The sequence below is a fragment of the Kogia breviceps genome, chromosome X (genome assembly GCF_026419965.1).
Source record: "Kogia breviceps isolate mKogBre1 chromosome X, mKogBre1 haplotype 1, whole genome shotgun sequence".
NCBI classification, from domain to species: domain Eukaryota; kingdom Metazoa; phylum Chordata; class Mammalia; order Artiodactyla; family Physeteridae; genus Kogia; species Kogia breviceps.
In genome coordinates this window covers 461788-486407 of record NC_081330.1, presented here as the reverse complement: position 1 = coordinate 486407, position 24620 = coordinate 461788, and the positions used below count along the sequence as shown (strand labels likewise).

The 24620-nt window shown below is 40.8% G+C and overlaps 1 protein-coding gene across 1 annotated transcript; it reads left to right on the top strand.

Annotated features, from left to right (window-relative positions):
* The first annotated feature begins 1437 nt into the window (after nt 1-1437).
* Nucleotides 1438-22179, top strand: VBP1 (VHL binding protein 1). The gene is made up of 6 exons (XM_059051290.2): nt 1438-1593; nt 4989-5113; nt 15491-15557; nt 16556-16654; nt 18971-19109; nt 21109-22179. The coding sequence occupies exons 1-6, from the start codon at nt 1501-1503 to the stop codon at nt 21177-21179; spliced, it is 594 nt and encodes a 197-aa protein (XP_058907273.1). The 5' UTR covers nt 1438-1500; the 3' UTR covers nt 21180-22179.
* The last annotated feature ends 2441 nt before the right edge of the window (nt 22180-24620 follow it).

Below are 24620 nucleotides of genomic sequence, written 5' to 3'. Positions count from 1 at the left end.
CACATCGCTCCAGTTCTACAGGTCCGCCCAACTGTTTTACTCTTCCAGCTCCAGCCTTTTCTCTAGTACTCCCCTCTCCTGGCACCCGTCCTCTAGCTCAGTCCTCTGGCCCGACCTCCCTTCTCATTCCTCAGGCCCTGTCATCTCCCAAGTTTTCCAGACCCTCCGGCTCCCCAGTCCTTTTGCCCCACCCCTCTCCCCCACTTTTGCAGTTTCATCCGCTCCCTCTTCGCACTTCTTCAGCCTCGCCTAGTTCCCTCATTGCTTTAGCCCTACTGTGTGGCAAGTACTTATTAGGTATTCTACATACATAATCTCATTTAATCTTTACAACAGCCTTGTTGGTACACGTTGTAATTTTCATTTTAAAATATGACTTACGTAGTGTCTTCACCTGTGCTCCTTTCCTACCCGGTATGTCACGGTTATAATATCGATTCTATTATCTTACCAATCGTTCATTTTAAGTCCCTTTACTTGTCTGCAAACTAGGGGTGATATTAGGGACACTGAGCTGTGGGGTTCAAAGAACATGACTCAGTGATTTGCACATAGTTCGTTTTTATTAAATGTTAATCACTGTTATTATATATGTGTCCCCACTAAGTAAGGAAACTGACATTTATCCTTTATTCAGACAGGGCCTGCCTCATGGTAGGCTATGTGTGAGTGGATGAAGCACCGGTGCACTGTGAAGCACTACAGTGCAGGCAAACGCAGGAACAAACACGGTGGTTAGATGTCAGAAAACAGATCGAAGAATAATTACTTGCTTTCAAAGGGTTGTAGTGGTGGATGATCTTGGGGAATGCGTTGGGCCTAGAAACATCGGAAGAGTTCTTAGGATGTTCTGTGTACGCTGTGAAGTTTTGAAAACGTTTGAGCTGGGGTGGTGAGAGTCTGATCAAAGGTGGCTTTCGGTAAATTGTGACAAAATGGGCGGAGTGTTTATTAGGATGAAGCCACTGGGTCCACCCGGAAGCAGGCACAAAACAAGTCCCCTTCAAGGGCCAGGAAGCTCGTGAATATGGTGGGCCCAGAAACACACCGAGACCCAGGCCCTGTGGTGGCGTCTAGATCCCGATTTGCTTGAGTCCGAGAAGGGATCGGGTCGCTTCGAAGGCTATTCTGGAGAGTGCCGCGTGGTCTGGGGTGGTAGTGGGGTCCGTTCCGGCTTGGTGTCTGATTGTCAGGGTCCTCCAGCCAGCCCACCCACAAAACCCCCGGAATCCCTTTTCCCAGGACTAGGTATTGGTTCTCACTGCAGAGCCAGCTTCGCCTCGGTAGTCCTTCCACGCTTGTCACTCACCTGCGCGCAACCAATTAGAACTCACAGATTGGGCGACTCGCCCGACGGGTAAGGGGCGGCTACTTCCTGTGAGCCAATGACTGTGCAGACTCACAAGCGAAGGGCGGGCCTTCCGTTGTGAGCGAGCCAATCATAGGCCCCCAGCTGCAGGCGGCTCGACAGGCCGTTAGTCGCGCGCTCGCTTCCCCAAGATGGCGGCCGGTAAGGAAGGTTGTGGTTTGGGAGAAGTGTCTGGAGGGAACGGCCGGCGGCTCCACCTGGGGATTCCTGAGGCCGTTTTTGTGGTAAGAGACACGCTGGTGCTCGGTATCTTGACGCTGCGCTGTGGGCTACCCCTTCCTTCTTGGCCCCCAGCCCGGCCTCGGTTGTTGGGGGAAGGAATTGAGCTAAAGGACCGCGGAGTGAGCGCTCCGTTCGCTCTCCCCCTCCGTGCCAGGACCGACTGAGCTGTGTCAGGACCCGCCGGGGGGCGCGCGGTCCGAGGAGGCCCCAGAAGATGGGGTGGGGCGCGGGGCGAAGGACTCAGGAGCGGGAGCGGGGCCGCTCTGAGGGACCGCCTCCCGCCCCAGCCCATCTCCGACGCGGGATTTCGACCCTACTTCCCGGAAAAATGGAGGCGGTGAGAAGCTTGAGAGTCAGCCTAGGTGCCGGGGAGACCGATGCGTAGATGGTGCCGGGGTGCACTGAGCCGGCAGAGGAGCTCAGGTGTGAACATAGGAAATGGCACCTAGTGTGTTGAAGGGCTGCGGTGGCCAGTTGCCTCGGAAGAAGGCGGAGGGGAACGTCGGACCGGGAGACCTTGAAGGCCTTGTGTGGCCCGCTGGGCCCCTAAGGCTTTAGCCAGTCGGCCACGGGCGGTCACCAGAAGGTGTCTAAGTGAAGCCTTGTGTAACCACATTTGCTTTTAGCTAAATGGTCTTAACAACTTAGAGAATAAATCGTGTGCAGTTGAGAGAGGAAGCAGGGAAGGCAATGTTGGAGGCTTCACAGAACAGGGAGACCAACCCAAGGCCAAACAGAGGGAAACAAGTAGTGCTTTCAATCCTGCCCCCCCCCCGTAAGGCTGTTCTCGAAATAGTATTTGAATATTATTTGAATAATAAGAGAAAACCTGAGTGGCCTTCCAGGCCAGTATCGCCCATCTTTCTCCACTCAGTTCTGCCTGAACTACTATAAAATCTTAATGGAAATTCTCAGCCTTTTGGTTTGTACCTATATTGCCTTGTCTCTACCTTTTTGTTCATGTATCTTCCAGCCTTCAAAAGACCCATTTCTTTTATTTATTCTTTTATTTACACCACTTTTATATACATTATGTGCATATTTGCATTTGCTGATTCGGTTTTGTACTATTTTCTTCAGTTATTTTGTTTTTTTCTCCCAGAACCGTGCCATTTATTTCTTTCCACTCATCTCCCAGGTAACTGTCAACAAGAGATAAAATTTGTTGAATACCGGGCACTTTCCTAATGCGTTTACAAAACTCTAATAAGAGGCAGATACTGTTATTCTCGTTTTGTACATGTTGAAACAGGCACAGAGCCCTTGAGTAACTTGCTCCAAGTCACACAGGGTGTAAGTGAGCTACCCAGGCTTTGAACTTGGGCAGTCTGTGGGGCTGCAGAGCTCTACTTCTATGCCATGCTCTGCCGCTGGGAGGGAAGTTAGGTCGTTATCTTGCTCCCTGTCATTTCTCCTCACGCTAGCACCGTACCTGACACACAGTATAAGCTCATAACTAAGTGTTGATTGAATTTCCATAGTGCCTTAAAATACCACACCCATGGTGCTCAGCGAGAGATGGCTTCAGAAATCGAATTCAGGAGGATAAACTTTATCAACTGCTATCTTAAAATGGATTTTCCCTAAAATGTCACAAGTTATTTTTTCTAGACCTTAAAATTTCTATCAATATAATATAAATAATCCAAATTTACATAAATATTTGTATGTTCCTAAACTAATTGGAATAACATGGTATTGTAGAAAGAACAATGGTTTCTAAATAGAACAAGGTTTGAATCATGCCTCTACTTCCCAGTTGCTGCTTAATCTTGAGCATATTATTTTACAATCTGAGCCTCCGTTTCTTTAACTGAAATAGGAGTAACAGTAGTTAGAGTTGCCCCGAGAAACAGAGACTGTGCTTTCAGTATTGCAAGTAGATGCTTACTATATTTTAGTTTCTGTGATGATAGTGGTTAAAAGTCACACCTTGCCTTTTCCCCATTCCTGTTGATGCAGTAATTTGTTTTCTTTCTCTGCTTTAATTGTCCCTTTCCCCCCTTGTCCATTTGTTGACCTCTCCATCTCTCAACATCTAGTTCAGATATGACCTCCCTGTAGTTCAGTTCACTTATACATATCTAATGTTGAACACTTACTAGCTGTTGTGTACTCTTCTAAGTATTTTACACGTGCTAATTAATTTAATCCCCTGTGAGGAAAAGGTACTTTTTTTCTTTTTACAGATGAGGAAATTGAGCCAAAGAGAAAGGTTAAATAACTTCCCCAAGGTCATCTAGTATGTGATGAAGCCAGCATTCAAACCCGGCAGCCCCTGTCTCTTAACCACAAACCTATGCTGCTGTAGTTAATTCTCCTTGCTAGAGTCTAAGCTTCTAATAACATGTGCTAAAAACTTTGACATTTCTCTTCCTACAATGAGCCTTCTAGGAAGGTGCTATCTCCATTTTACCTCCAGAATGCATTTATCTGCATTTTAACTGCGTGCATTTCATCTCCACGCAGAACTCAGCCATTGCCTCAGCCTCACCTTTTCAATTTCTTTTACAGTCTCTACCTTGATGGCTTCATAGTTCACTCCCTTGCTGTGTTTCTCTTCTTTTTTCTTCTTGCCTTGTTTCTGCTAAAATACTCCCTTACAGCTAGTAAGCATGGATAAGAATAATGATGTAGAGATCGCAGAAACTGTTAGATAATTGAATTTAACTTAGTTGCAATGAAGGACTAAAGTTCTTTAAACTACTAGAAGGCTATTACAGAATCTCTTTAAAGTTTCCATATAGTTTTACTTAGTTCCTGATCCTTACCTAATTCACTAGCTTTTCTTCAAGGACCATCATGTGCAGTATACATTTTAAAAAATGCAGTTCAGTTTTATTGCTTTTCTTTTGCTTCTTTATTCCTGTTACAAAAGATTGTTCAGTTTGCCTTTTTGGCTTACTTTATTTCAACCACTTGATACTCAAGGAAGCAGTTGTGACTTGTCTTGGGAACCTAATGATGATATTTAGCATGATATCTGTGGCAGAACTTGTTGAGTTAAAAATTTCAGTAATAAATCTATAATTTTGGCACACAGCCTGTTGAATCGTTTTGTGGCTAGGTCACATGACTAGGCAATGTGTTTGACTGTTGGTAATTTTCATATTTATTGCTAATGCTGCATGGCGGATGTATAAAGCAGACAAGATCATCTTTCTTTCCCTATATATAAATAAAAAGAGGAAGGTAGAAGAATAATAAATTAGCTACATAATGTATGTGCACTGTCTGAAATGGTCTCTAGCTTTTTATAACTACTTTTTTGGTTAAAAACAAGCCTTTGGGGAAAAAGAAACACAAGCTCTTTTTGTGTTTAAAAATAAAGCCAAAGCAGTCAAAAATCAGAGGTATGAATTCTAAAATTTGTAATGTATTCTTTTTTGTATTAAAGGAAGATGTAGATTCCTTCATGAAACAGCCTGGGAATGAGACTGCAGATACAGTACTGAAGAAGCTGGATGAACAATACCAGAAGTATAAGTTTATGGAGCTCAACCTTGCTCAAAAGAAAAGGAGGTAAGTGCAAAATTTCTAAGGTTTTAAAATTAATATTGTATAGCTTAAACTTTTAAAAGATCGAGACATAATTTGCATACAGATAAAATGTCTATGCGTTGAATGTTCAGTTTGATGAGTTTTGATAAGTGTATCCACTTCTGTAACCATTGCCCAGATCAATTTATGGAACATTTCTGTTACCTCAGGAAGTTTCCTCCTGCCCCTTTCTGCCCAACCCTGCACACTCCCAGAGACAACCACTGTTCTGATTATTTTCACCATAAATTAGTTTTGTCTGTTCTTGAACTTCATATAAATGGAAGCATATAGTAACTACTGTTTTACGTCAGGCTTATTACACTTAGTATAATGCTTTTTGAGAGTCATCTATGGTGTTGTGTGTATCAGTAAATTAGTTTCTTTTTAGTGCTGAGTCATTTTCCATTGTATGTGGATGTACCACAGTTTTTGTCTATTTTTATCTATTTGCTTGTCGATGGACATTTGGTTTGTTTCCCCATTTGTGTTGTTTTTTTTTTTTTTTGGCGGTACGCGGGCCTCTCACTGTTGTGGCCTCTCCCGTTGCGGAGCACAGGCTCCGGACGCGCAGGCTCAGCGGCCATGGCTCATGGGCCCAGCCGCTCCGCGGCCTGTGGGATCTTTCAGACCGGGGCACGAACCCGTGTCCCCTGCATTGACAGGTGGACTCTCAACCACTGCGCCACCAGGGAAGCCCTCCCCATTTGGTTTTAAGTCTTTGGGTGGACATATGTTTTCATTTCTCCTGGGTAATTATCCAAGGGGTAGAATTTCTGACTTGTATGGTAAGTGTATGTTTAATTTTATGAGAAACTGCCAAAAGTCCTCCTAGTGGCTTTAGCATATTACACTGCCACCAGCAATGTATTGGGAGTTCCAGTTGTTCTTCATTCTCACCAGCACTTTGGTATTGTCAGTCTAAAGATGCTTTTGAAAAGGTAATAGAATGAATATTGAAGTCCTTATTCTAAAGCATCTAGGATCGTAACATCTTAAATGTCTAGTTCATTTTTTTCATTTTGCCGATGAGATGAGAAACCCACGGAAGTTGTAACTTTGCCAAGACTTCATAAGTGATAGGGCAGAAGTATTCTTTCTCTTGATCCTTTATTCCCCTGTATGTTCATAGTAGCTTACGAAATCAATTCACAGTAATAAATACCTACAGATACCTGCTATACACATGTGACAGCATTCTTCTGTCAGTTGAATGTTTATGGAATTCCTAATAGGTGCCAGATACTGTTTTGGGTGAAATAAGGTCCAGTATCTGCTTTCAACAGGTTTATGGTCTAGGGGCATGATAGATATTTAAATGAGTACACAGAGTATAGCAGTCGAGGTGTTATGGTGCACAGTAATGAGTTAGCAGAGGGGAATAGGTGATCTGAGGGGACAGAGGGGCTCAGGGGAAACTTCCAAGAGAAGCAGATGGCTGTGCAGAATTCTGAAGCCTGGTTATGAGTCTGGAGGCAGGCTCCAGTGAGGAAGGGTAGTCTGGGTGTGAGGGTACCACTTACGCAAAAATACAAAAGTTTGTTTTTAGATGAGAATTCCCTGGTGGTCCAGTGGTTAGGACTCGTGCTTTCACTGCTGAGGGTGTGGGTTCAATCCCTGGTCAGGGAACTAAGATCCCACAAATCCCACAAGCCATGTGGCATGACCAAAAAAAAAAAAAAAAAAAAACTATAAAAAACAAACCAAAAGTTTGTTTTTAGATATATTTTCTCATATGATTTTGGTGACAGCTGAGGACATTTGAATAGGGCTAGGTGTTAGATGATATGAAAAGTCATCAACATGGACAGATGAGGGGTGTTAATAGGAAAAAGGATAGAAAACACTATGAACATTATCTCTTCTTATTTGGGGAAAAATGTGTGTGTGCACAGAAATAGGTGGAAGAATTGACACTAATGTTATATTAACAGTGGTAATCTTTGGGTGGTGGGAAATGGCATTTTTCTCATTTTGCTTACCTGTATTCTTAATTTTCTGCAACGTACATTGACTGCTTTTATAATAAAAGTTTATTTTTATTTGAAAAAGAAGCATAAAGCCATTGGCTTTGAGGTCATTTGCATGGAGGTTACAGATAGAGAAGAAAATGGACCTCAGAACCAAGCCTTGGGGAAGTGGCGGGAATCCGTGTGTCAAAGTTACCTTGGTAACTCTAGTACTGTGGAGGCATGTGGGATGGCTCACAGGTCTGAGCAACTGGAAAGGAGAGTTACCACCAGCTGAGAAGACTGGGTGGAGCAGGTTTGGGGGAAGATCAGGAGGAGTTCAATTCTGGACACATTTGAGATGCCTTTTGGACATCCAGGTGGAGGTGTTAGGTAGACAGTTAAATATATGAATGTGAATTTTGGGAGCGATCTGGGCTGGAGATAAAAATTTGGGAGTCATTTAAAGCCAGGGAACTGATTGAGGTACATCACCAAGACAGTGCATGCAAGTGAAGAGAAGATCAAAGATCTGGACATTGCAACAGTAAGAAGTTAGGGAGAAGAGGGAACACCAGCAAAAAAGACTGAAAAGAAGCTTTAAGTGAGGTCAGGGAAACTGGGAGATCATGGGGTTCCGGAAGCCTAGCTAAGAAAATGTATCATGAAGGAGGGAATGAACACCTGTGTCAAATGCTGTGGATGGCTCACCCAAGTGGGATAAGGACTGAGAATGGACTTGGTCTTAGCAAAGTGGAAGTCATTGGTGTTCTGGATGGGAACAGTGTTGGCCCAGTGGTTCAAAGGAGAATGATGGAGACAGCAAATGTGGAAAACTTTTTTGAAGAGTTTTGTTCATTTAATAATGGGTTGATTGTCTTTTTATATTTGTAGGAATTCTTTATATATTGGATACTAGTCCTTTTAGGTTATATGTGAGAAATTTTTCTTGCTTTTGTAATTTGTCTTTTTTTCCCCTTATGATTTCTTTTGATTAGTAGTTCTTAATTTAAATGTTTTAAGTCAAAAGTTCTCTTAATAGTTAGTGCTTTTTGTGTATTGTTTAAGAAATCCTATTTTGTATTCCATGTTCAAAAAGACATGCTCCTAAGTGTTCTTCTAAAAGTCTTAAAAATTTTCATTTTCATATCTAACTTCTTAATCCATCAGAAGTTTATTTTTATGTGTGGTATATGGTAGGCTTCCGATTTCTTTTTTTAAATGGAAGCACTGTGGATATACTGTGTGAGTCATCACCCTTTATTTTTAATGTAGTTTAAGAACTTTTCCTTAACGGTAAGTGCTTTTTGTGTCCTATTTAAGAAATATCCCAAGTTCATGAAGATATTCTCTTAATGTTTTATTCTCAAAGCTTGATTGTTTTATCTTTCACATTTAGATTCATAATCTATGGGTTATTCAGAAGTATGTTGCTAAATTTCAAAGCAATTGTGGGATTTTCAAGCATGTTTCTTTGCCCTTTCTGTTTATTATAAGTTGATAGTTGTATATGCAGTCTTGTTCATAGTCAGGTTTTTCTTCTCTTTTGTTTCTTCTTTTTTTCTTTTTTGGCAACAGTGCTTCATAGGGTATGTATTGTTTCTCCATTAAGAGGCAGATAGTATCTAGTTGTTTCTTAGAATGATACTGAATTCCTAGATCCATTAATTATGAGTTGCAAAATGATGATGTTCTAATTCAGTTATTTATTTTTTATTTATTAATAAGCTGGCATATTTCTATAAAGAGAAATGTCCCTTCATGTACTCTTTGGTAAAAAGTGGCTGCAGGAAATCAGCTCACCTGTCACTTTGTTCCCTTTCAGGAATAGCCCTGTAGCTCCTATCACCTCAATAGCTCTCTGCTATGTGAACAGTTAGAGGTGCAAGTGCTAGTCTGCTGCCAGCTTAACCTGAAACAATTTCTATTCTTTTTTTTTTAAAGCTTTTTATTCTATTCTATTAGGTGCGCATGCAATTTGAGAATTACGAAGTCTTCTTGGTGAATTTAACCCCATGTAAAATAATGCTTATTATTTTAGTCAGTTTTGTTGGACACTTAGTTACTCCAGCTTTCTTTTGGCTAACATTAAAAAAAATTTTATTAGAGTATAGTTGATTTACAATGTGTTAGTTTCAGATGTACAGTAAAGTGAGTCAGTTATACACATACATATATCCATTATTATTTAGATTCTTTTCCCATATAGGTCATTACAGAGTATTGAGTAGAGTTCCCTATGCTATACAGTAGGTTCTTATTAGTTATCTATTTTATGTATAGTAGTGTGTATATGTCAATCCCAGTCTCCCAATTTATCGCTCCCTCCCCCCTTCCCCCTCTGGTAACCATAAGTTTGTTTTCTACATCTGTGACTCTATTTCTGTTTTCTAAATAAGTTCATTTGTACCATTTTTTTTTAGATTCCACATGTAAGCAGTATCATATGATATTTGTCTTTCTCTGTCTGAGTTATTACTTCGCTCAGTATGACAATCTCTGGGTCCATCCATGTTGCTGCAAATGGCATTATTTTGTTCTTTTTTATGGCTGAGTAATATTCCATTGTATACATGTAACACATCTTCTTTATCAATTCATCTGTTGATGGACATTAGGTTGCTTCCATGTCTTGGCTATTGTAAATAGTGTTACAATGAACAGTGGGGTGCATGTATCTTTTCGAATTATAGTTTTTTCCAGATATATACCCAGGAGTGGTGGCTAACATTTTCCTGGTATATCTTTTCCAATCCCTTTTCTTTCAACTTATTTATTATTTATATTTAAGAGTGTTCCATGTAAACAGCATATGGTTATTATTTTAAATCTTTTTAGATAAACTAATTTTTCTTTTTGGATACTTTCAAGATTGTCATCTCTTTTGTTTCATCTGACTATAATTTGTCTTTGTGAGGATATTTTTCTTAAATTCTTTCTTAACTAACTATATGTCAGCTTCCTGTAACCATGGATACCTGTGTGGATTGCTTTTATCTGTAGAGGATTTTGCTTTTGCAGGAGCTGTGGGTCTTCATCAGCCTTGAACTGCTTGAGCCCTGTTCCAAGTTCTTGCACTTAATATGTGAGCTCCCCCGTTGAGCTGAGCGTCAGGGGCCCATGCTCAGGTCTACAGCTGGTATTGTCACCTGCCTTGAGATGCCTGCTTTTCTCCAGTCCTCACTGTTCAACTCAAAGCCTTTTCCAGTTTTAGTCCCTTTTATTTTTTCTGAAAGTTCCCTCACCTCTGTGATACCAGCTGTGCAACAAAAACTGTTTCTGTGCTTGACTGAGTTGTTTTGCAGCAGACGGCTGTGTAGTTTGGATACTAACCTTTTCTTTACAGGTGTTGTAAATCTTTTGTTGCAGCCTGTCATTTAACTTTACCTTCAGCTGTATAGGAAGCGGCAGCGTAGCACAGGGAGATCAGCTTGGTACTTGGCCATGGCCTAGAGGGCTGGGATAGGGAGGGTGGGAGGGAGGGGATATGGGGACATGTATATGCATATGGCTGATTCACTTTGTTATACAGCAGAAACTGACACGGTATTGTGAAGCAATTATACTCCAATAAAGATCTATTTTAAAAATATGTAAATAAAGTAATTATTGATAGGTATATTAAAAAAGTTATTTAGTATTTCATTCTCTTGTGGTGAACTCTTTAACACATGAATTATATGTGCTTTGTCTTTCTCTAACAGGAAATTTTGTGATTATCATTTTTTTCATTTTTTTCTGTCATCTGTTAATTTTTTTCCTTCTCTCCTTCTGGTATTCCTGTAAATAAGGATGTTGACTCTTCTAATTCTGCCTTCCCTGTCTCTTTATTATTTCCTCTCTTCTTCTATTTTGGTAATTTGTCTTTTGGCAATTAAATGGATATCTGTGAGTTCCTTATTTCAACCATTACACTTTTTATACCTAGTATTTTTGGTTGGTTCTTTTCACAGCTCCTTGTTTCTTCATATTACCAGTATCCTGTCTTTTCTCTTTGAAGTTTTTTTTTTGTTTTTTTTTTTTTTTTTTTTTTTGCGGTACGCGGGCCTCTCACTGTTGTGGCCTCTCCTGTTGCAGAGCACAGGCTCAGCGGCCATGGCTCACGGGCCCAGCCGCTCCACGGCATGTGGGATCCTCCTGGACCGGGGCACAAACCCGTGTCCCCTGCAGCAGCAGGCGGACTCTCAACCACTGTGCCACCAGGGAAGCCCTCTTTGAAGTATTTTTAAATACTCACTGTATAATCTTGTAGAATTTGATTTTGTTTCATCTGGTACAGGTTGTCGAGTTTATTGTCTTTATTTTATTTTGTAGTTGAGTTTATCAGATTACCATTTTTTTCCCCCATCAGCTCATATTCCCTCAGGGTTATCAGTTCCTTTGGCCATTAATGTGTGTGGGAACAGGAGTAATTCAAGTCCCTCCTGGTGGGCGGGGTTTACACTCTGTGGCACAGCCATTGGACAAATGCTGTTTCTCCCCTACCAGGTGCCTTGGCCTCTGGGACATTCTTTCCATTCCTCTGTCTGGCTGTTTTCACTGGCATCTCCCCTGGGAAGGGGAGTGGGCAAAGGGGAACTGCTGGGGGCCAGTACCTGTATTCTCAGCTCCTCAGCCTGACCTTCTCCCTGCCTTTGGCCCATTCTGCTGTTTTCCTGCCCTGTAGCAGTGATAGGGTAGGTAATTTGATTCACCCACAGCAATTTAGGGGGAGGAAAAACACCTAAAAATTTACCCTTTAGCCTTAAATTCCCCCTTTGAAGACTTGATCCACTTCCCCTCTAAGCTGCTGTCTTCCCTCTCACTTCCCCACCCACTCCCAGGACCTAGAGATTTCCATTGTTCATGGAATAACAAAGATCTAGAACTGATCCAAGTGTCTGTTGATAGGAAGTGGGTAAACAAGTTGTGTTTTATTTTTAAATGGATATTACACAGCAGTGAAGATGAAAGAACGAATCTTAGGAACTTAATTGAGTTATAAAGCAAAACCCCAGAAAAATGCATACAACATGAGACCATTTGTATTAAGCTAAGAAACTAGCAAAGAATATATTGTTCAGGGATACACATAAATGTGATGAAACTATTTGAAAAAGTAAAAAAAGGGACTGTAAACACACAGTTCAGGAGAGCCGCTATCTTTTGGGACAGAGCAGGGTGGGGAGGCTGTATTGCTCAGACTTGTACAGTGGCCTGTGCTTTAGAGCCAGCAAGCCATAGCTACAGAGCCTGTGCACCTAGAGCCTGTGCTCCGCAACAAGAGAAGCCACCGCAATGAGAAGCTCATGTACTGCAACGAAGAGTAGCCCCCGCTCGCCGCAACTAGAGAAAGCCCGTGCGCAGCAATGAAGACCCAACTCAGCCATAAATCAATCCATCAGTCAATCATAGAAATCATTTACATGACCAAAAAACTTGATCTGAACATACTAATGTTATATGTGTATCAGATATTTTATAAATGATTGCATGTAGATCTTTCTAGCATTTACCCATATCAACATATACAAAAATAAGCAAAATTGAGAGATCTATGACATCCATATTGAACTGTAAAGAGTTCACAGAACATTAGCCTTCAGACTACGCTTTAAAAAAAAAAATCAACACTAAGGGTGTGTTTCTCAATTCTTCACTGGGCTGTACTACCAGATAGTGATATTATTTTTTAAGCAGCAGGCTTACCTGACATATTTGCTGGGTCAGTAGCACACGCTGTAATAAAGTTTGCCGTGCTAACCTTCTTCACACATGATGTGACTTCCTTTATATAATTCAGAAAGTACATTTTCATTATCATATTTAAATTTTGTTTACATGGTGATCTCTAATATTTTGTTAAATGTATTTTGAAAGAACCACAGGTTTGTTTTTGTATCCTTAGTCTGTTTTCTTACAGATTACATTGTGATTTGACAGGACTCCCAGAACTGTTTTGCACATTTTTCCATGCAGAACACTTTAAAGCCTTGGGCAGCTTTAATCCAAAAAAAGAGCTAAAAATGTTTCATTCTTTCTTCTCTAAGTTTGACTTTGAGTGTTTTCAGCATATTTTTATCTCTTATTTTCTTGTCAGTGAGATTGATTTCATTTGGGAATTAGTTGCTAGTAGTTTTTAAAAATTATTTTAATACGCTTTATTTTTTTAGGCCAGTTTTTTAGTTTCATAGCAAGCTTGAGCAGAAGATACAGAGATTTCCTGTATAGCTCCTGCCCCCGCCTGCCCCCCCCACATAGCCTCCCCATTATCAACACCCTTCACTGGAGTGGAACATTTGTTACAATTGATGAGCCAAGATTGATATGTTATTATTAACTAAAGTCCATAGTTTACATTAGTGTTCACTCTTGTATGTTCTGTGGGTTTGGACACATGCATGATGTCATGTATCCACCATTATAGCATCACACAGAGTAGTTTCACTGCCCTAAGAATGCTCTGTGCTCAGCATGTTCATTGCTCCCTCCCCCTCTTAAACCCCTGGCAACCACTGATCCTTTTACCGTCTCCATAGTTTTCTCTTTTCCAGAGTGTCTTATAGCTGGAATCATACAGTCTGCAGCCTTTTCAGGTTGGCACCCTTCACTTAGTCATATGCATTCCAGGTTCCTCCATGGCTTTTCGTGGCTTGATGGATCATTTATTGTTAGCAGTGAATACTATTCCATTGTCTGGATGGACCACAGTTTATTTCTCCATTTGCCTACCAAGGTCAACTTGGTTGCTTCCAAGTTTTGGCAATTATGAATAAAGCTTCCATAAGCATTTGTGTGCAGTTTTTGTGTGGACCTAAGTTTTCAGCTCCTTTGGGTAAATACCAAGGAGCATGATTGCTGGGTCATATGGTCAGAGTATTTTTATTTTGTAAGAACCTGACACACCGTCTTCCAAAGTGGCTCCTGCTCTACATCCTCACCAACATCCGGACTTGTCAGTGTCTGGATTTTGGCCATTGTAATAGGTGTGTAGTGGTATCTCGTTGTTTTAATTTGCAATCCTCTGATGACATATGATGTGGAGCATCTTTTCATATGCTTATTTGCCATGTGTATATCTTTGGTAGGGTATCTGTTAAAGGCTTTGGTCCATTTTTTTAATCCAATTGTTCATTTTCTTATTGTTGAGTTTCGAGAGTTATTTGGGGATTTTGGATACCAGTCCTTTATCAAATGTGTCTTTTGCAAATATTTTCCCACAATCTGTGGCTTGTCTTTTCTCTTGACAGGGTCTTGTGCAGAGTGGAAGTTGTTAATTTTAATAAAGTCCAGCATGTCAATTATTTCTTTCATGGATTGTGCCTTTGGTGTTGTATCTAAAAAGTCATCACCATACCCAAGGTCATTAGGTTTTCTCCTGTGTTATCTTCTGGGAGCTTTATAGTTTTGCATTGTACCTTTAGGTATGTGATTCATGTGAACTTAAGTTTTGTGAAATGTGTAGCGTCTGTGTCTAGATTCATTTTTTTTAATGTGTGGATGGCCAGTTGCTCCAGGCTAGTTGTTTTTCTAGTAGCTATATTTATTTATTTTTTTGCGGTACGCGGGCCTCTCACTGCTGTGGCCTCTCCCGTTGCGGAGCACAGGCTCCGGACGCGCAGGCGCGGCGGCCACGGCTCACGGGCCCAGCCGCTCCGCGGCACGTGGGATCCTCCCGGACCGGGGCACGAACCCGTGTCCCCTGCATCGGCAGGCGGACTCTCAACCGCTGCGCCACCAGGGAAGCCCCTCTAGTAGCTATAATATAACTTGCCTGTTCAGTCTGATCAGTCTCATCATGTCCATCGTTTTCTTAAATTTCTGGTGTTCAAACAGTGATCCATTTATAAGTTTAAGAACAGTTGTTACCTAACTTGAAGAGAAAGTATTTTTCAACATAAAACTTAAAGAAAAATTACCCAAAGCTTAAAAGAATTGCCAAGTTGTACTATATCTGACTGTGGTGTTAGGTATTCAAGTGCTTTTACAGTGTGGGAAGCTCAGGCCCTGAGAAGCTGTCCCTGCACTTGCTGGCGCTGAGCTGCCTATGACTGAGGGAGTTGGTGGTTTTCAATTTAGAATATAATATTTGAATGCATGTTATTTAAAAAATGAGTATTTAAAATGCAATTCTAATTAAATGTAGAACCTCTGAATCACCTCTGTGGAATATGATTTTCTCTAGAAATGGTAACTAATGATGGGGGTTTGACGTATAGAATAGGACTCTGTGCCCAGTAGTCATTCCATAAATATTTGCTATTATAGCTAAATATTTTAATAAACAAAATTTCTTAAATATCTTACAGATAAAATATCTTAAATATTTCATATTTATAAATTGTCCTCAAAACATATCAGTAGAAAATGCAAAGCTAGTAAGACTGTGTCCTGGTGCCACATACTAAGTTAACCTTTTTCTTATTCACAGGCTAAAAGGTCAGATTCCTGAAATTAAGCAGACTTTAGAAATTCTAAAGTACATGCAGAAGAAAAAAGTAAGTGCATTTTTCTTTGTAAACATTAGCAAACCAGGATACTTAAGCAGAGACATGTGTTCCTTGACTCCTTGGTCGCTGCTATTTGAACCAGTCCTGAGCATGTGTACTGACGTCACAGACAGACATGTGGCTTTCCGCCAAAAGTCAGATTTAATTCTAGGACCCACACTTCTTGGAGTATTTTACTTAATACGTAGTATCTGCAGAACTTAAATGCAATTTGAAATTATTTTAAGTACAAAAAGAAAATGTCATTTTGAGGTAGCAGCATCTAATAGTTTTTGTTGTTGTTAATGTTATTTTTCTCCCTAAGAATAAAGAGTGAGTCCAGTACTTATAGAGCTGGAAAGAATTTTAGAAATGACGTTTCAGGTTCTCATTTCACAGCTGAGGCAACATTTGCAAAGAGGTTACACTTGACCACTGTTCCGTAGCTAGTTACTGGCAGAACTGGATTTGAGAATCTTCCGAGTCCTCATCCAATATTTGTTACATGAGCAGGCTGTAAAAATTAAATGTCATAAGTATATTGTATTTAAAATATTGTGTATATGTGTGTGTATATATGGTTTATTACTTGACTGGTAGAATAACTACATTTCTAGTATGTTTTTTATGTCACGAACTTAATAAGAGGCTTCAGAAAACTGGTTGTTGAGCATGAAGTACTGATGAAGTAATAATAGATAGCGCTTGTCTAGTGCTTACGCTGTGCCAGGCACTGGGGTATGTGTTGGGGTGTGTGGGGGTGTGTGTGTGTGGGGGGTGTGTGAGAACTCTACTTGCCACAGCCTTCAGAGCCATAGTAAGTAGCTGAGCCAGAAGGCACAAGCCTCCCTGCCCATCCGTCTGGCTCCAGCATTCCTTTCTTTACCACTCTACTTAATCTGCATGATAGGACTGTTTTAAATGGCTTACGTTCAGCTCTGTGATCTCTTCCTTATAACCTTGGTGTGAAAATGGACTGTTTACAGTACTGTCATTTTTTTTTGAAGGAGTCCACCAATTCACTGGAGACTAGGTTCTTACTGGCAGATAACCTGTATTGCAAAGCTTCAGTTCCTCCTACCGATAAAGTGTGTCTGTGGTTGGGGGTAAGTAAACGTAGTAGCCACAGCTTCCTTGACTGACGTTTGTAAAGCATTATTGTTGAAGCTGTGGAAGGAATGAAGGGGTGGCGTTCAGGGGCGTCGGGAGTGTGAGGAAGATTGCCGCAGGAACGTGCTCGAGTCTCTCCCAAGCAGAACAAAGCGGACCCAAACCCTGCTTCCCCTCCAACTGATGCTTTATCTCTTAGATGTAACAGAAGGTGCTGTTGAACCTTAGACAGATGTTTCTTCATCATCAGAGTTTGTTAGTTCTAGAAAGATCTCTCTGAATTTGAGGAGGCAAGGATTATTACAAAAACCTTGAGGTTAGAACCCATTAAAAATCATATATTTCAATTTTGATGATTTCACAGACTTTCTCTGTGATTTTTTCCTATTTTACTCCTCTCAGTCCCATGATTGACCAGCCAAGCCATTCCTGACTGTCCAGCTAGCTATCCATAGGTCTTGTTACCTCAGGTAAGTTCCCATACAAAGCAGCCAGTCACGACTGCTCTCAGCTCTCCCAGCTGGGAGGATTTCCACTTGCTATCCTGTAGAGTCATCCCTGAGAGGCAGTCTCGTGCCATGAAAGATAGGCAGATTCGTACATGGAAACTCGCTTCTCTGTCTCTTAGTTCCTCCTCCTGATTTCTGTTAGCTGTTCCTATACTTGTTTAGTTTTAGTTCTGTAAATGGAACAGCTGTCTACCCAGTAGCCCAAATCCTAGGGGTTATTGTCCTTTGTTTCTCTTTCCCTTGGCACACATCTAATCAGCAAGTGGGGATAAGATGATTTCATAAACTAGACTGGGACAACAGGGAGCTCTCTCGCTCGCGCTCTCTCTCTCTCTCTCTCTCTCTCTCTCTCTCTCTCTCTCTCGAGAGAGAGAGAGAGAGAGAGAGAGAGAGAGAGAGAGAGAGAAATACGGCTGGACCCCACCTTACACGAGGGTGAATTCCAAGTGGATCATATTTGAAATGTGTGATGAAATACTGACACCATCAAAATTGTAGGCCAAGTCACAGATAACTTATTTGGAGCCCTGAAATAAGGATGGTTTTTCACACCTCAAAACTCAGAAACCATGAGGAAAGTCAAAAGACAATCAACAGGAAAAATATTTGTAACTCATATCACAGGCAAAGGACTAACAGGTTTGCAGGGTGACTTGGAGTTGTGTTTTGGGCATGTCAGTCTTGAGGTGACTATTAGACCGTCAAATAGGCTGATCAGGCAGTATTTGAGGGGTGAATCAACTAAGGAGATATACTTGGCACAGGGTACTTCCTGAATGAACGATTGATGTTTTTTGACACGAATGAAGTGTTTTTAAATGTATTCGATTTTCTCTTGTTAAAAGTAAGCAAAGTGTAGAAATTTTCTGGAAAAGAAAAAGTAATAAGCATCAGTCATTGAGAAATGAGATTGTGGGTCTGGGTTTAGAGAGGCATTTACTCTGCACTGAATATTTTTAGTCCTATCTGAATTTTTATACAGTTTTCTAATTATGGATTGGCATATTCAGTCAATAAGAATGTAGCACCTACTTTGTGCTAAGCACTTTCACGTTGTCTCATTTAATTCTTCCAACAATCCTTTGAGTAATTTTAAAATTCCATTTGTCAGATAAGGAAAGTGGTTCAGGAAATGCCTGGTGTTAAGTCAGGTGCTAGGAGTATGGTTCCCCCTGTGTCAGCATTTACTCTGGAGGTAGGAAGGGGGCAGTAAAAGCCAGCTGTTTCTCTCAATGGATCAAATGTAGATAATATGTATGTTTTTGAAAACTTGGTATCTTAAGCTCAGAAACAACTATTTCAGTTGATCTGAATGTAATACTATTTGGTGTCACAGTAGAGCTAGTAGAAAGATAGGATTTGGTAACTGAAGATACTGGTTCTTATGGTAATTCTTCCATTTATATAGTATCCCCGAAAGCATAGGTAACCTGACCTCTCGGAGCCTCTGTTTTCTTAACTGTAGAGAAGGTAACTTGCCTCACCAGGGTTGTTATGATGAGTAAATGATAAAATGTATGTGAATATATTCTCTAACCCAGGGGTCAGTAAATGTTCTGTTAAGGGCCCGAGAGTAAATATTTTTGGTTTTGCAGACCACACGGTCTTTGTCACAAGTAGTACTTAGCTTTGCCACTGTAGCATGCAAGTCTAAGTGAATAAAGAATGGCTGGGTTTCAATAAAACTTAGGACAAAAGGCAGCCGGCAGGATTTGGCCCAAGGGCTGTAGTTTGCTAACCCCTGCTCTAACCTGTAAAGCACTGGGTAAATGTTCGGACGTTGTCATGCTTTTCTCTCTTCAGGCAAATGTAATGCTTGAATATGATATTGATGAAGCTCAGGCATTGTTGGAAAAGAATTTATCGACTGCCACAAAGAATCTTGATTCTCTTGAGGAAGACCTTGACTTTCTTCGAGATCAGTTTACTACCACAGAAGTCAGTATCCTTTCCTAAAAAAAGGCAAAGGGGGCAAAGGAGAAAAATGATTTCAACCTTCTTACATGCATTGCTTTAATGAAAAGAATGTCCTTATTCTTAGACTGATGTTAAGTTACAGATTTTATGAGAGTAGTAAATGACATACTTGGAACTAATATTTAATAACTTTATAGATAGACTAATCTGAATTTGAAGTGTGAAAACAGCAAAGTCAATTTAGCAAATGAGTATTTTTCTTTCAAATATTTTCCCAAGACATCTTCATAGCTAGTCAAGTAGTGTATTTATTAAGGGTCTCCTGTGTTCCTGCAACTGTGCTAAGCTGTATGGGGCATGGGCTGGTGAGAGGATCAGTGCAAAACAAGAAGAGTGGTGAAGTCTTGCTCTGTTACAACTGCACATGTGAACCTGCTGAACGATCGTCTCACAGCAAACTATAAGTAAGTTCACTTCATGTACTCAACACCAAGGCAGTTTAAAGTTAGGGAAAGATCGGTGTGGGCAGGAATTGGTTCAGAGCAGGCTTTGAGAAGATAGGACTGAGACTATTTAAGGCAGAGAGAGCAGGCAGCGGCAGGTATCCTTGCTCGAGGGGGAGGGCTCGCTTGTTGGCCCAGCTGCTTGCTCCTGTCGCCTGGTCGTCACCCCACACAGTCACGCAGCACAGAAACGTGGGAGTTGCCCCTCGCTCCTCTCTCTTTCATCACCAGAAGCCAACCAATCACCAGATTCTTGTCAGCATTCCCTTGTAAATCTCTCTGTCCATTGCTCTTACTCTCGTTTTGGCCTTCTAGAAGCTAGACTCAGTAGTTTTCTAGTCTGGTTTCCTCACGTCTATCCTTTACACTGTCTCCACCATGAATTCACTGAGTCCCACTTCTTTTTATTCCTCTGGTTATAATGCTTCAGTGTTCTTTGTTACATGTAAGATATGCACATGGACGCCCTGTGAGGTGCTTCCTGCCAGTCTTACCTCGTGCCACTGACTGCTTCCTGCCTTGGCCCTCTCCCCGTGCACCCAAGTTCCAGTTAACCCTGATCGGTTTTTCTCAGCCCCCAAATGTGCTGTGTCCTTTGTCCACACTTGGTTCTTCCTATCTAGACTCATTTCCCTGTTTACCTGGGTTCCTCTGTTTTATCTTTCATATGTCGGCTCAAGCAGCAGAACATTTCTGAACATTTTCCAGTCCTCTCAGGGCGTTTTGTTGTTCCTCTGTGCTCCCGGTGCACTTTGCACATAGTGCTTTATTTCTTTTTCATGCCAGACTGGGAGCTCTTCAAGTGTAGGAGCTCCACTTTGTCTCTCTCCTCCACAGCACTTAGCACATGACAGGTGTTGAGTGGTTGGTGAGGGAAGGCAGGCCTGTTTGAGGCCTAGAGCAGGAGTTGGCACGTGACTGGTACTGTGGAGACTTCATTCAGACAAAAAAAAAAACTATAACATTCCCAGAAGATAACATTGGAGAAAATCTAGATGACCTTTAGGACAATGGTGGCATTTTGGATATACCACCAAAGGCATGATCCATGAAACAAATAATCGATATGTGAAGGCCTACGCAGGGTGGTGTTTGTGGAAAGGAAAAGATGTAGATGCTTAATAAATTGGGTGAGTGTCCTGTTAGCCAAACAGAGGGTAAGAGATAAAGTGATTGATAGTTGTAATAATTTAAACATTACATGTCAGTGTATGCTTTGAACTACCTTTGAAATATCATGGATGAGGGGCTCTCTATAAAACTGTTGACAGTGTCGAGCACATATTTGTTAAATATAATACCATAGTTGACTAGATATGCTAAACAATTATTGATTTGAGGCCTTGACTTGATTTTGGTGTAATTTTGTTCCCTTTTTTGGCAGATGATACTACACCTTGCTGTAGTCACTAGTATTTTGTGTGTGTGATTTCTGTCTTTGATTCAGTGTGTGAATGAATACTTAGTCATTGAATGTTATCTTTAGACTTGCATTTGCATTTTCTTTGACAATTCTTGCAGATATGGCCAGGGTTTATAATTGGGATGTAAAAAGAAGAAACAAAGATGATTCTACCAAGAACAAAGCATAATGCTGGCAATTAAAAAATGTGGTTCAGTTTTCCAAACATGTTATTTTAAATACCCCAAAGTTTATCCTTAAAAGTTGACATAACTTTAAATAATTTTTAACAGCAAGAATGATGATTAAAACTTTAAAAAAAGATAAACACCACTTTATTTATTTATAAAAGCAAAATTAGTTTCAAATATTTTATGAAATTTGCAGTATTTTTATTTTTTGCATTTCCAACAAAGTAAATGCTGCTTTCATCATTTTGTTTGTTTGTTTGTTTGTTATAAGAAAAGTCTTAGCTGAAATGTCTGAAAACTGTGAGCTATGCTATAGAAGCTGATTTTTTGGACAGTTTAGCACACTTTACTTTTTCTTTATTGGCTGGTGTTACTCTCACTTGTGATGTGGTTAAACCAGTTTACAGGTAGGAAAAACAGTTTGAATATTTGAAAAATTGTTTTTCTTTAGCACACGTGGGGCTTTATGGTCCTCTATTGCTGTTATTTGTCCTATGTAAATGGAGTTTCATGAATTACTGCTTAGCCAATAACTATTATAATATTCTGTACTTTTCAGGAAGTGGTAATTTGCATTCCTAAACAGTAAACGGGCTATTGAGACAACACTTTCTAACCCGATATAAGTGCACAGAGCCTTTGCAATGGTAACATAAAGGAGATCTTGGCCAACATGAAATAACAAAATTACGCACTGAAAACTCTTACCTGAGGCGATTTTGTGCTTCTTAACAGTTCCCCAAAGCAGCTGAACAGGAATATTAAGATAAATATAAATCTGTGATGGTTTAAAGGAGTTGTGAGCTTTTTTATTCATGATAAAACTTCGTAAGAGTGTTAGAAGATCCCTATGGAAAGCCATTGGTACAGTGGCTAGTACTGGGTGATACAGATTCTGGTAAAAACACAAATGTATTATTCCATCTCCATGTAGTAAAGAGTATACTTGTACAGTGTTTTGTACTTGTATTTCATGATATTAAAACAGTGAAGTTAAAACTGTGGCACAGTACCTTTTTTTATGTTATACTTTCTAAAATTAACATGGGTCTTTTCACATACTCATAAAGTTTATTTACTTACACCATAACTAGTGTCCCAAGAACCTCTTATGTTTGTAGAAACAACATAAGATCCCTTTGGAAGGAATATAGATAAGCAAACAATTGAGAAGTTAAATCTGAAAGATAACAAAGTTCCTTGTCAATTTTTCTTTCATAATTTTAAATTCCCATATTTTAGAATTTGAGGTTTGTAAACGTCTTGATATATTTTAAGTGCTACTTTCCCCAAACTTTATTATGGTAAGTATATTGGTATGAAATGTCCCTGTTAATATTAGGATAGGAATGATTTGCTCAGAAGATCTTAATTTTGTCTTACTCTAAGTCCGTGAAAATCTAAATATGAATTTTTAGGTACTCCAGGCAATATGAGGAAACAGCTCTTTAGAGATGTGAATTAAAGAGCAAAAATTAAGTTTATTATTCAACAAATATACATAAGCACCCAGTATGTGTCAGAAACAGTGTTAGGCTCTGTTAATTAAATAAAAGATAGTTAAATCTTGCCTTTGCCAGAAAGCTTCTAACAGTCTCCATTTTCAGAATAACGTAACCATTCTGATTTGACATATTTTCAAGCTTCGTATTAGGATAGTAAACCCGAAAAGATAATGAGCACAAGATTGACCACAAAACGTGATGCTGAGTAACAAATGTGTTGGCAATGCAACTGAAATTTAACTATTTTTCCATTGTAAACATGCTCATTTGAGAAAGGTTAGAAAATAGGGAAAAAAGACATTTAAGTTCCACTTGCAGTCTGCCTTAATGATTCTGTGGCTTCCATTTCTTTTTCTATGCATAGGTTTTTAAAAAACATAATTGAAATAATTTTGTCTATGATTTTTATCCTATGTTCTTTACTTATTATGGAATTTGCTTATTATATACTGCTTTTAAATTAACATTATTTTACTGGTTTCATAGTATTCTAATAGGTAAAATCTAGTAAACTGTGATTCACAGACAATTGGTTGTTTAAAAATTTTTTTCTGTAAGTAGGAAGTAACTCAGCAGTTTGCATGTTTACAGAAAGATTTTTCTTTTATTTAGGATTTTTCCTGAGATTAGATTACCAAAAATGGACTTATGGAGTCAAAGATGATAGCATTTTATTTTCTGGGGTTAACTCAGAGTGGTTTGGTCAGTAGCAACAGCAGGGGATGATGGGAAGCACAGTTGATCATCCTTGCTGCCCCTATAGACGCTGACCGCCACAGCTATGTAGCCAGAGTGAAACCCAGATCTGGTTCCCGGGTGAATTTCCTTCCCTCTGTACCATGGTGCCTTGCTCTTATTGAGAAATACCTAATAATTCATTAAGTTCAATCCCTTAATGAATGCATACTCTCCTTTCTTTGTGTGCTTGCTATTCTCTGCCCTAAACCTCATGATACCTTTAAGGGTATTGAACCATTTCTTAAAGATCTGTCTTGGTTGGTTCTGAAGACTGCCGAGAGCATGTGTTGGGTTTGACTACACGTTAAACTCCCACAACCTGGATAGGCCACGTCTGACACCAGTTTACTCTGAAGAACACAGGACAGGCAAGACACCGTGGGCACCATGCCAGGGGGCAGCTTTAGGCACAATTCTAATGTCCCCACAGGTGGCTGCGGGAGCCGCCCTGGCTTAGAAGCCATCAGAGAGCACTCTGTCTTGTAATAGCCAGGGTCAGGGCCCAGGAACGATAGGCCCACTGCACTCAGGGACGCTGAGCTGTGTCTCCCAGCAGGTGTTGATGTGCAGTCGCAGCCCTCCCAGACCAGGCGCAGGGTACCTCCCGGGACATCGTGCTGGAAGCAGGCCTGCCCATCCCACAGCTGACCATCCACCTTCATCAGGTTTCCAGGGCAACCAAACTACAAAGTGAATCCGAGGTCAGTGTTTCACCTCGAGGGAGAAAGGGGTGTTGTTTTGTGTGTGTGTGTGTGTGTGTGTGTGGTACGCGGGCCTCTCACTGTTGTGGCCTCTCCCGTTGCGGAGCACAGGCTCCGGACGCGCAGGCTCAGCGGTCATGGCTCACGGGCCCAGCCACTCCACGGCATGTGGGATCTTCCCGGACCTGGGCACGAACCCGTGTCCCCTGCATCGGCAGGCGGATTCTCAACCACTGCGCCACCAGGGAAGCCCGAGAAAGGGGTTTTGAACACCTCACTCAGCCTGTTGGGTCTTGCATGATCATGGCCAGTTTTTTTTTTGTACGCGGGCCTCTCACTGTTGTGACCTCTCCCGTTGTGGAGCACAGGCTCCGGACGCGCAGGCTCAGCGGCCATGGCTCACAGGCCCAGCCGCTCCGCGGCCTTTGGGATCTTCCCTGACTGGGGCACAAACCCGTGTCCCCTGCATTGGCAGGTGGACTCTCAACCACTGCGC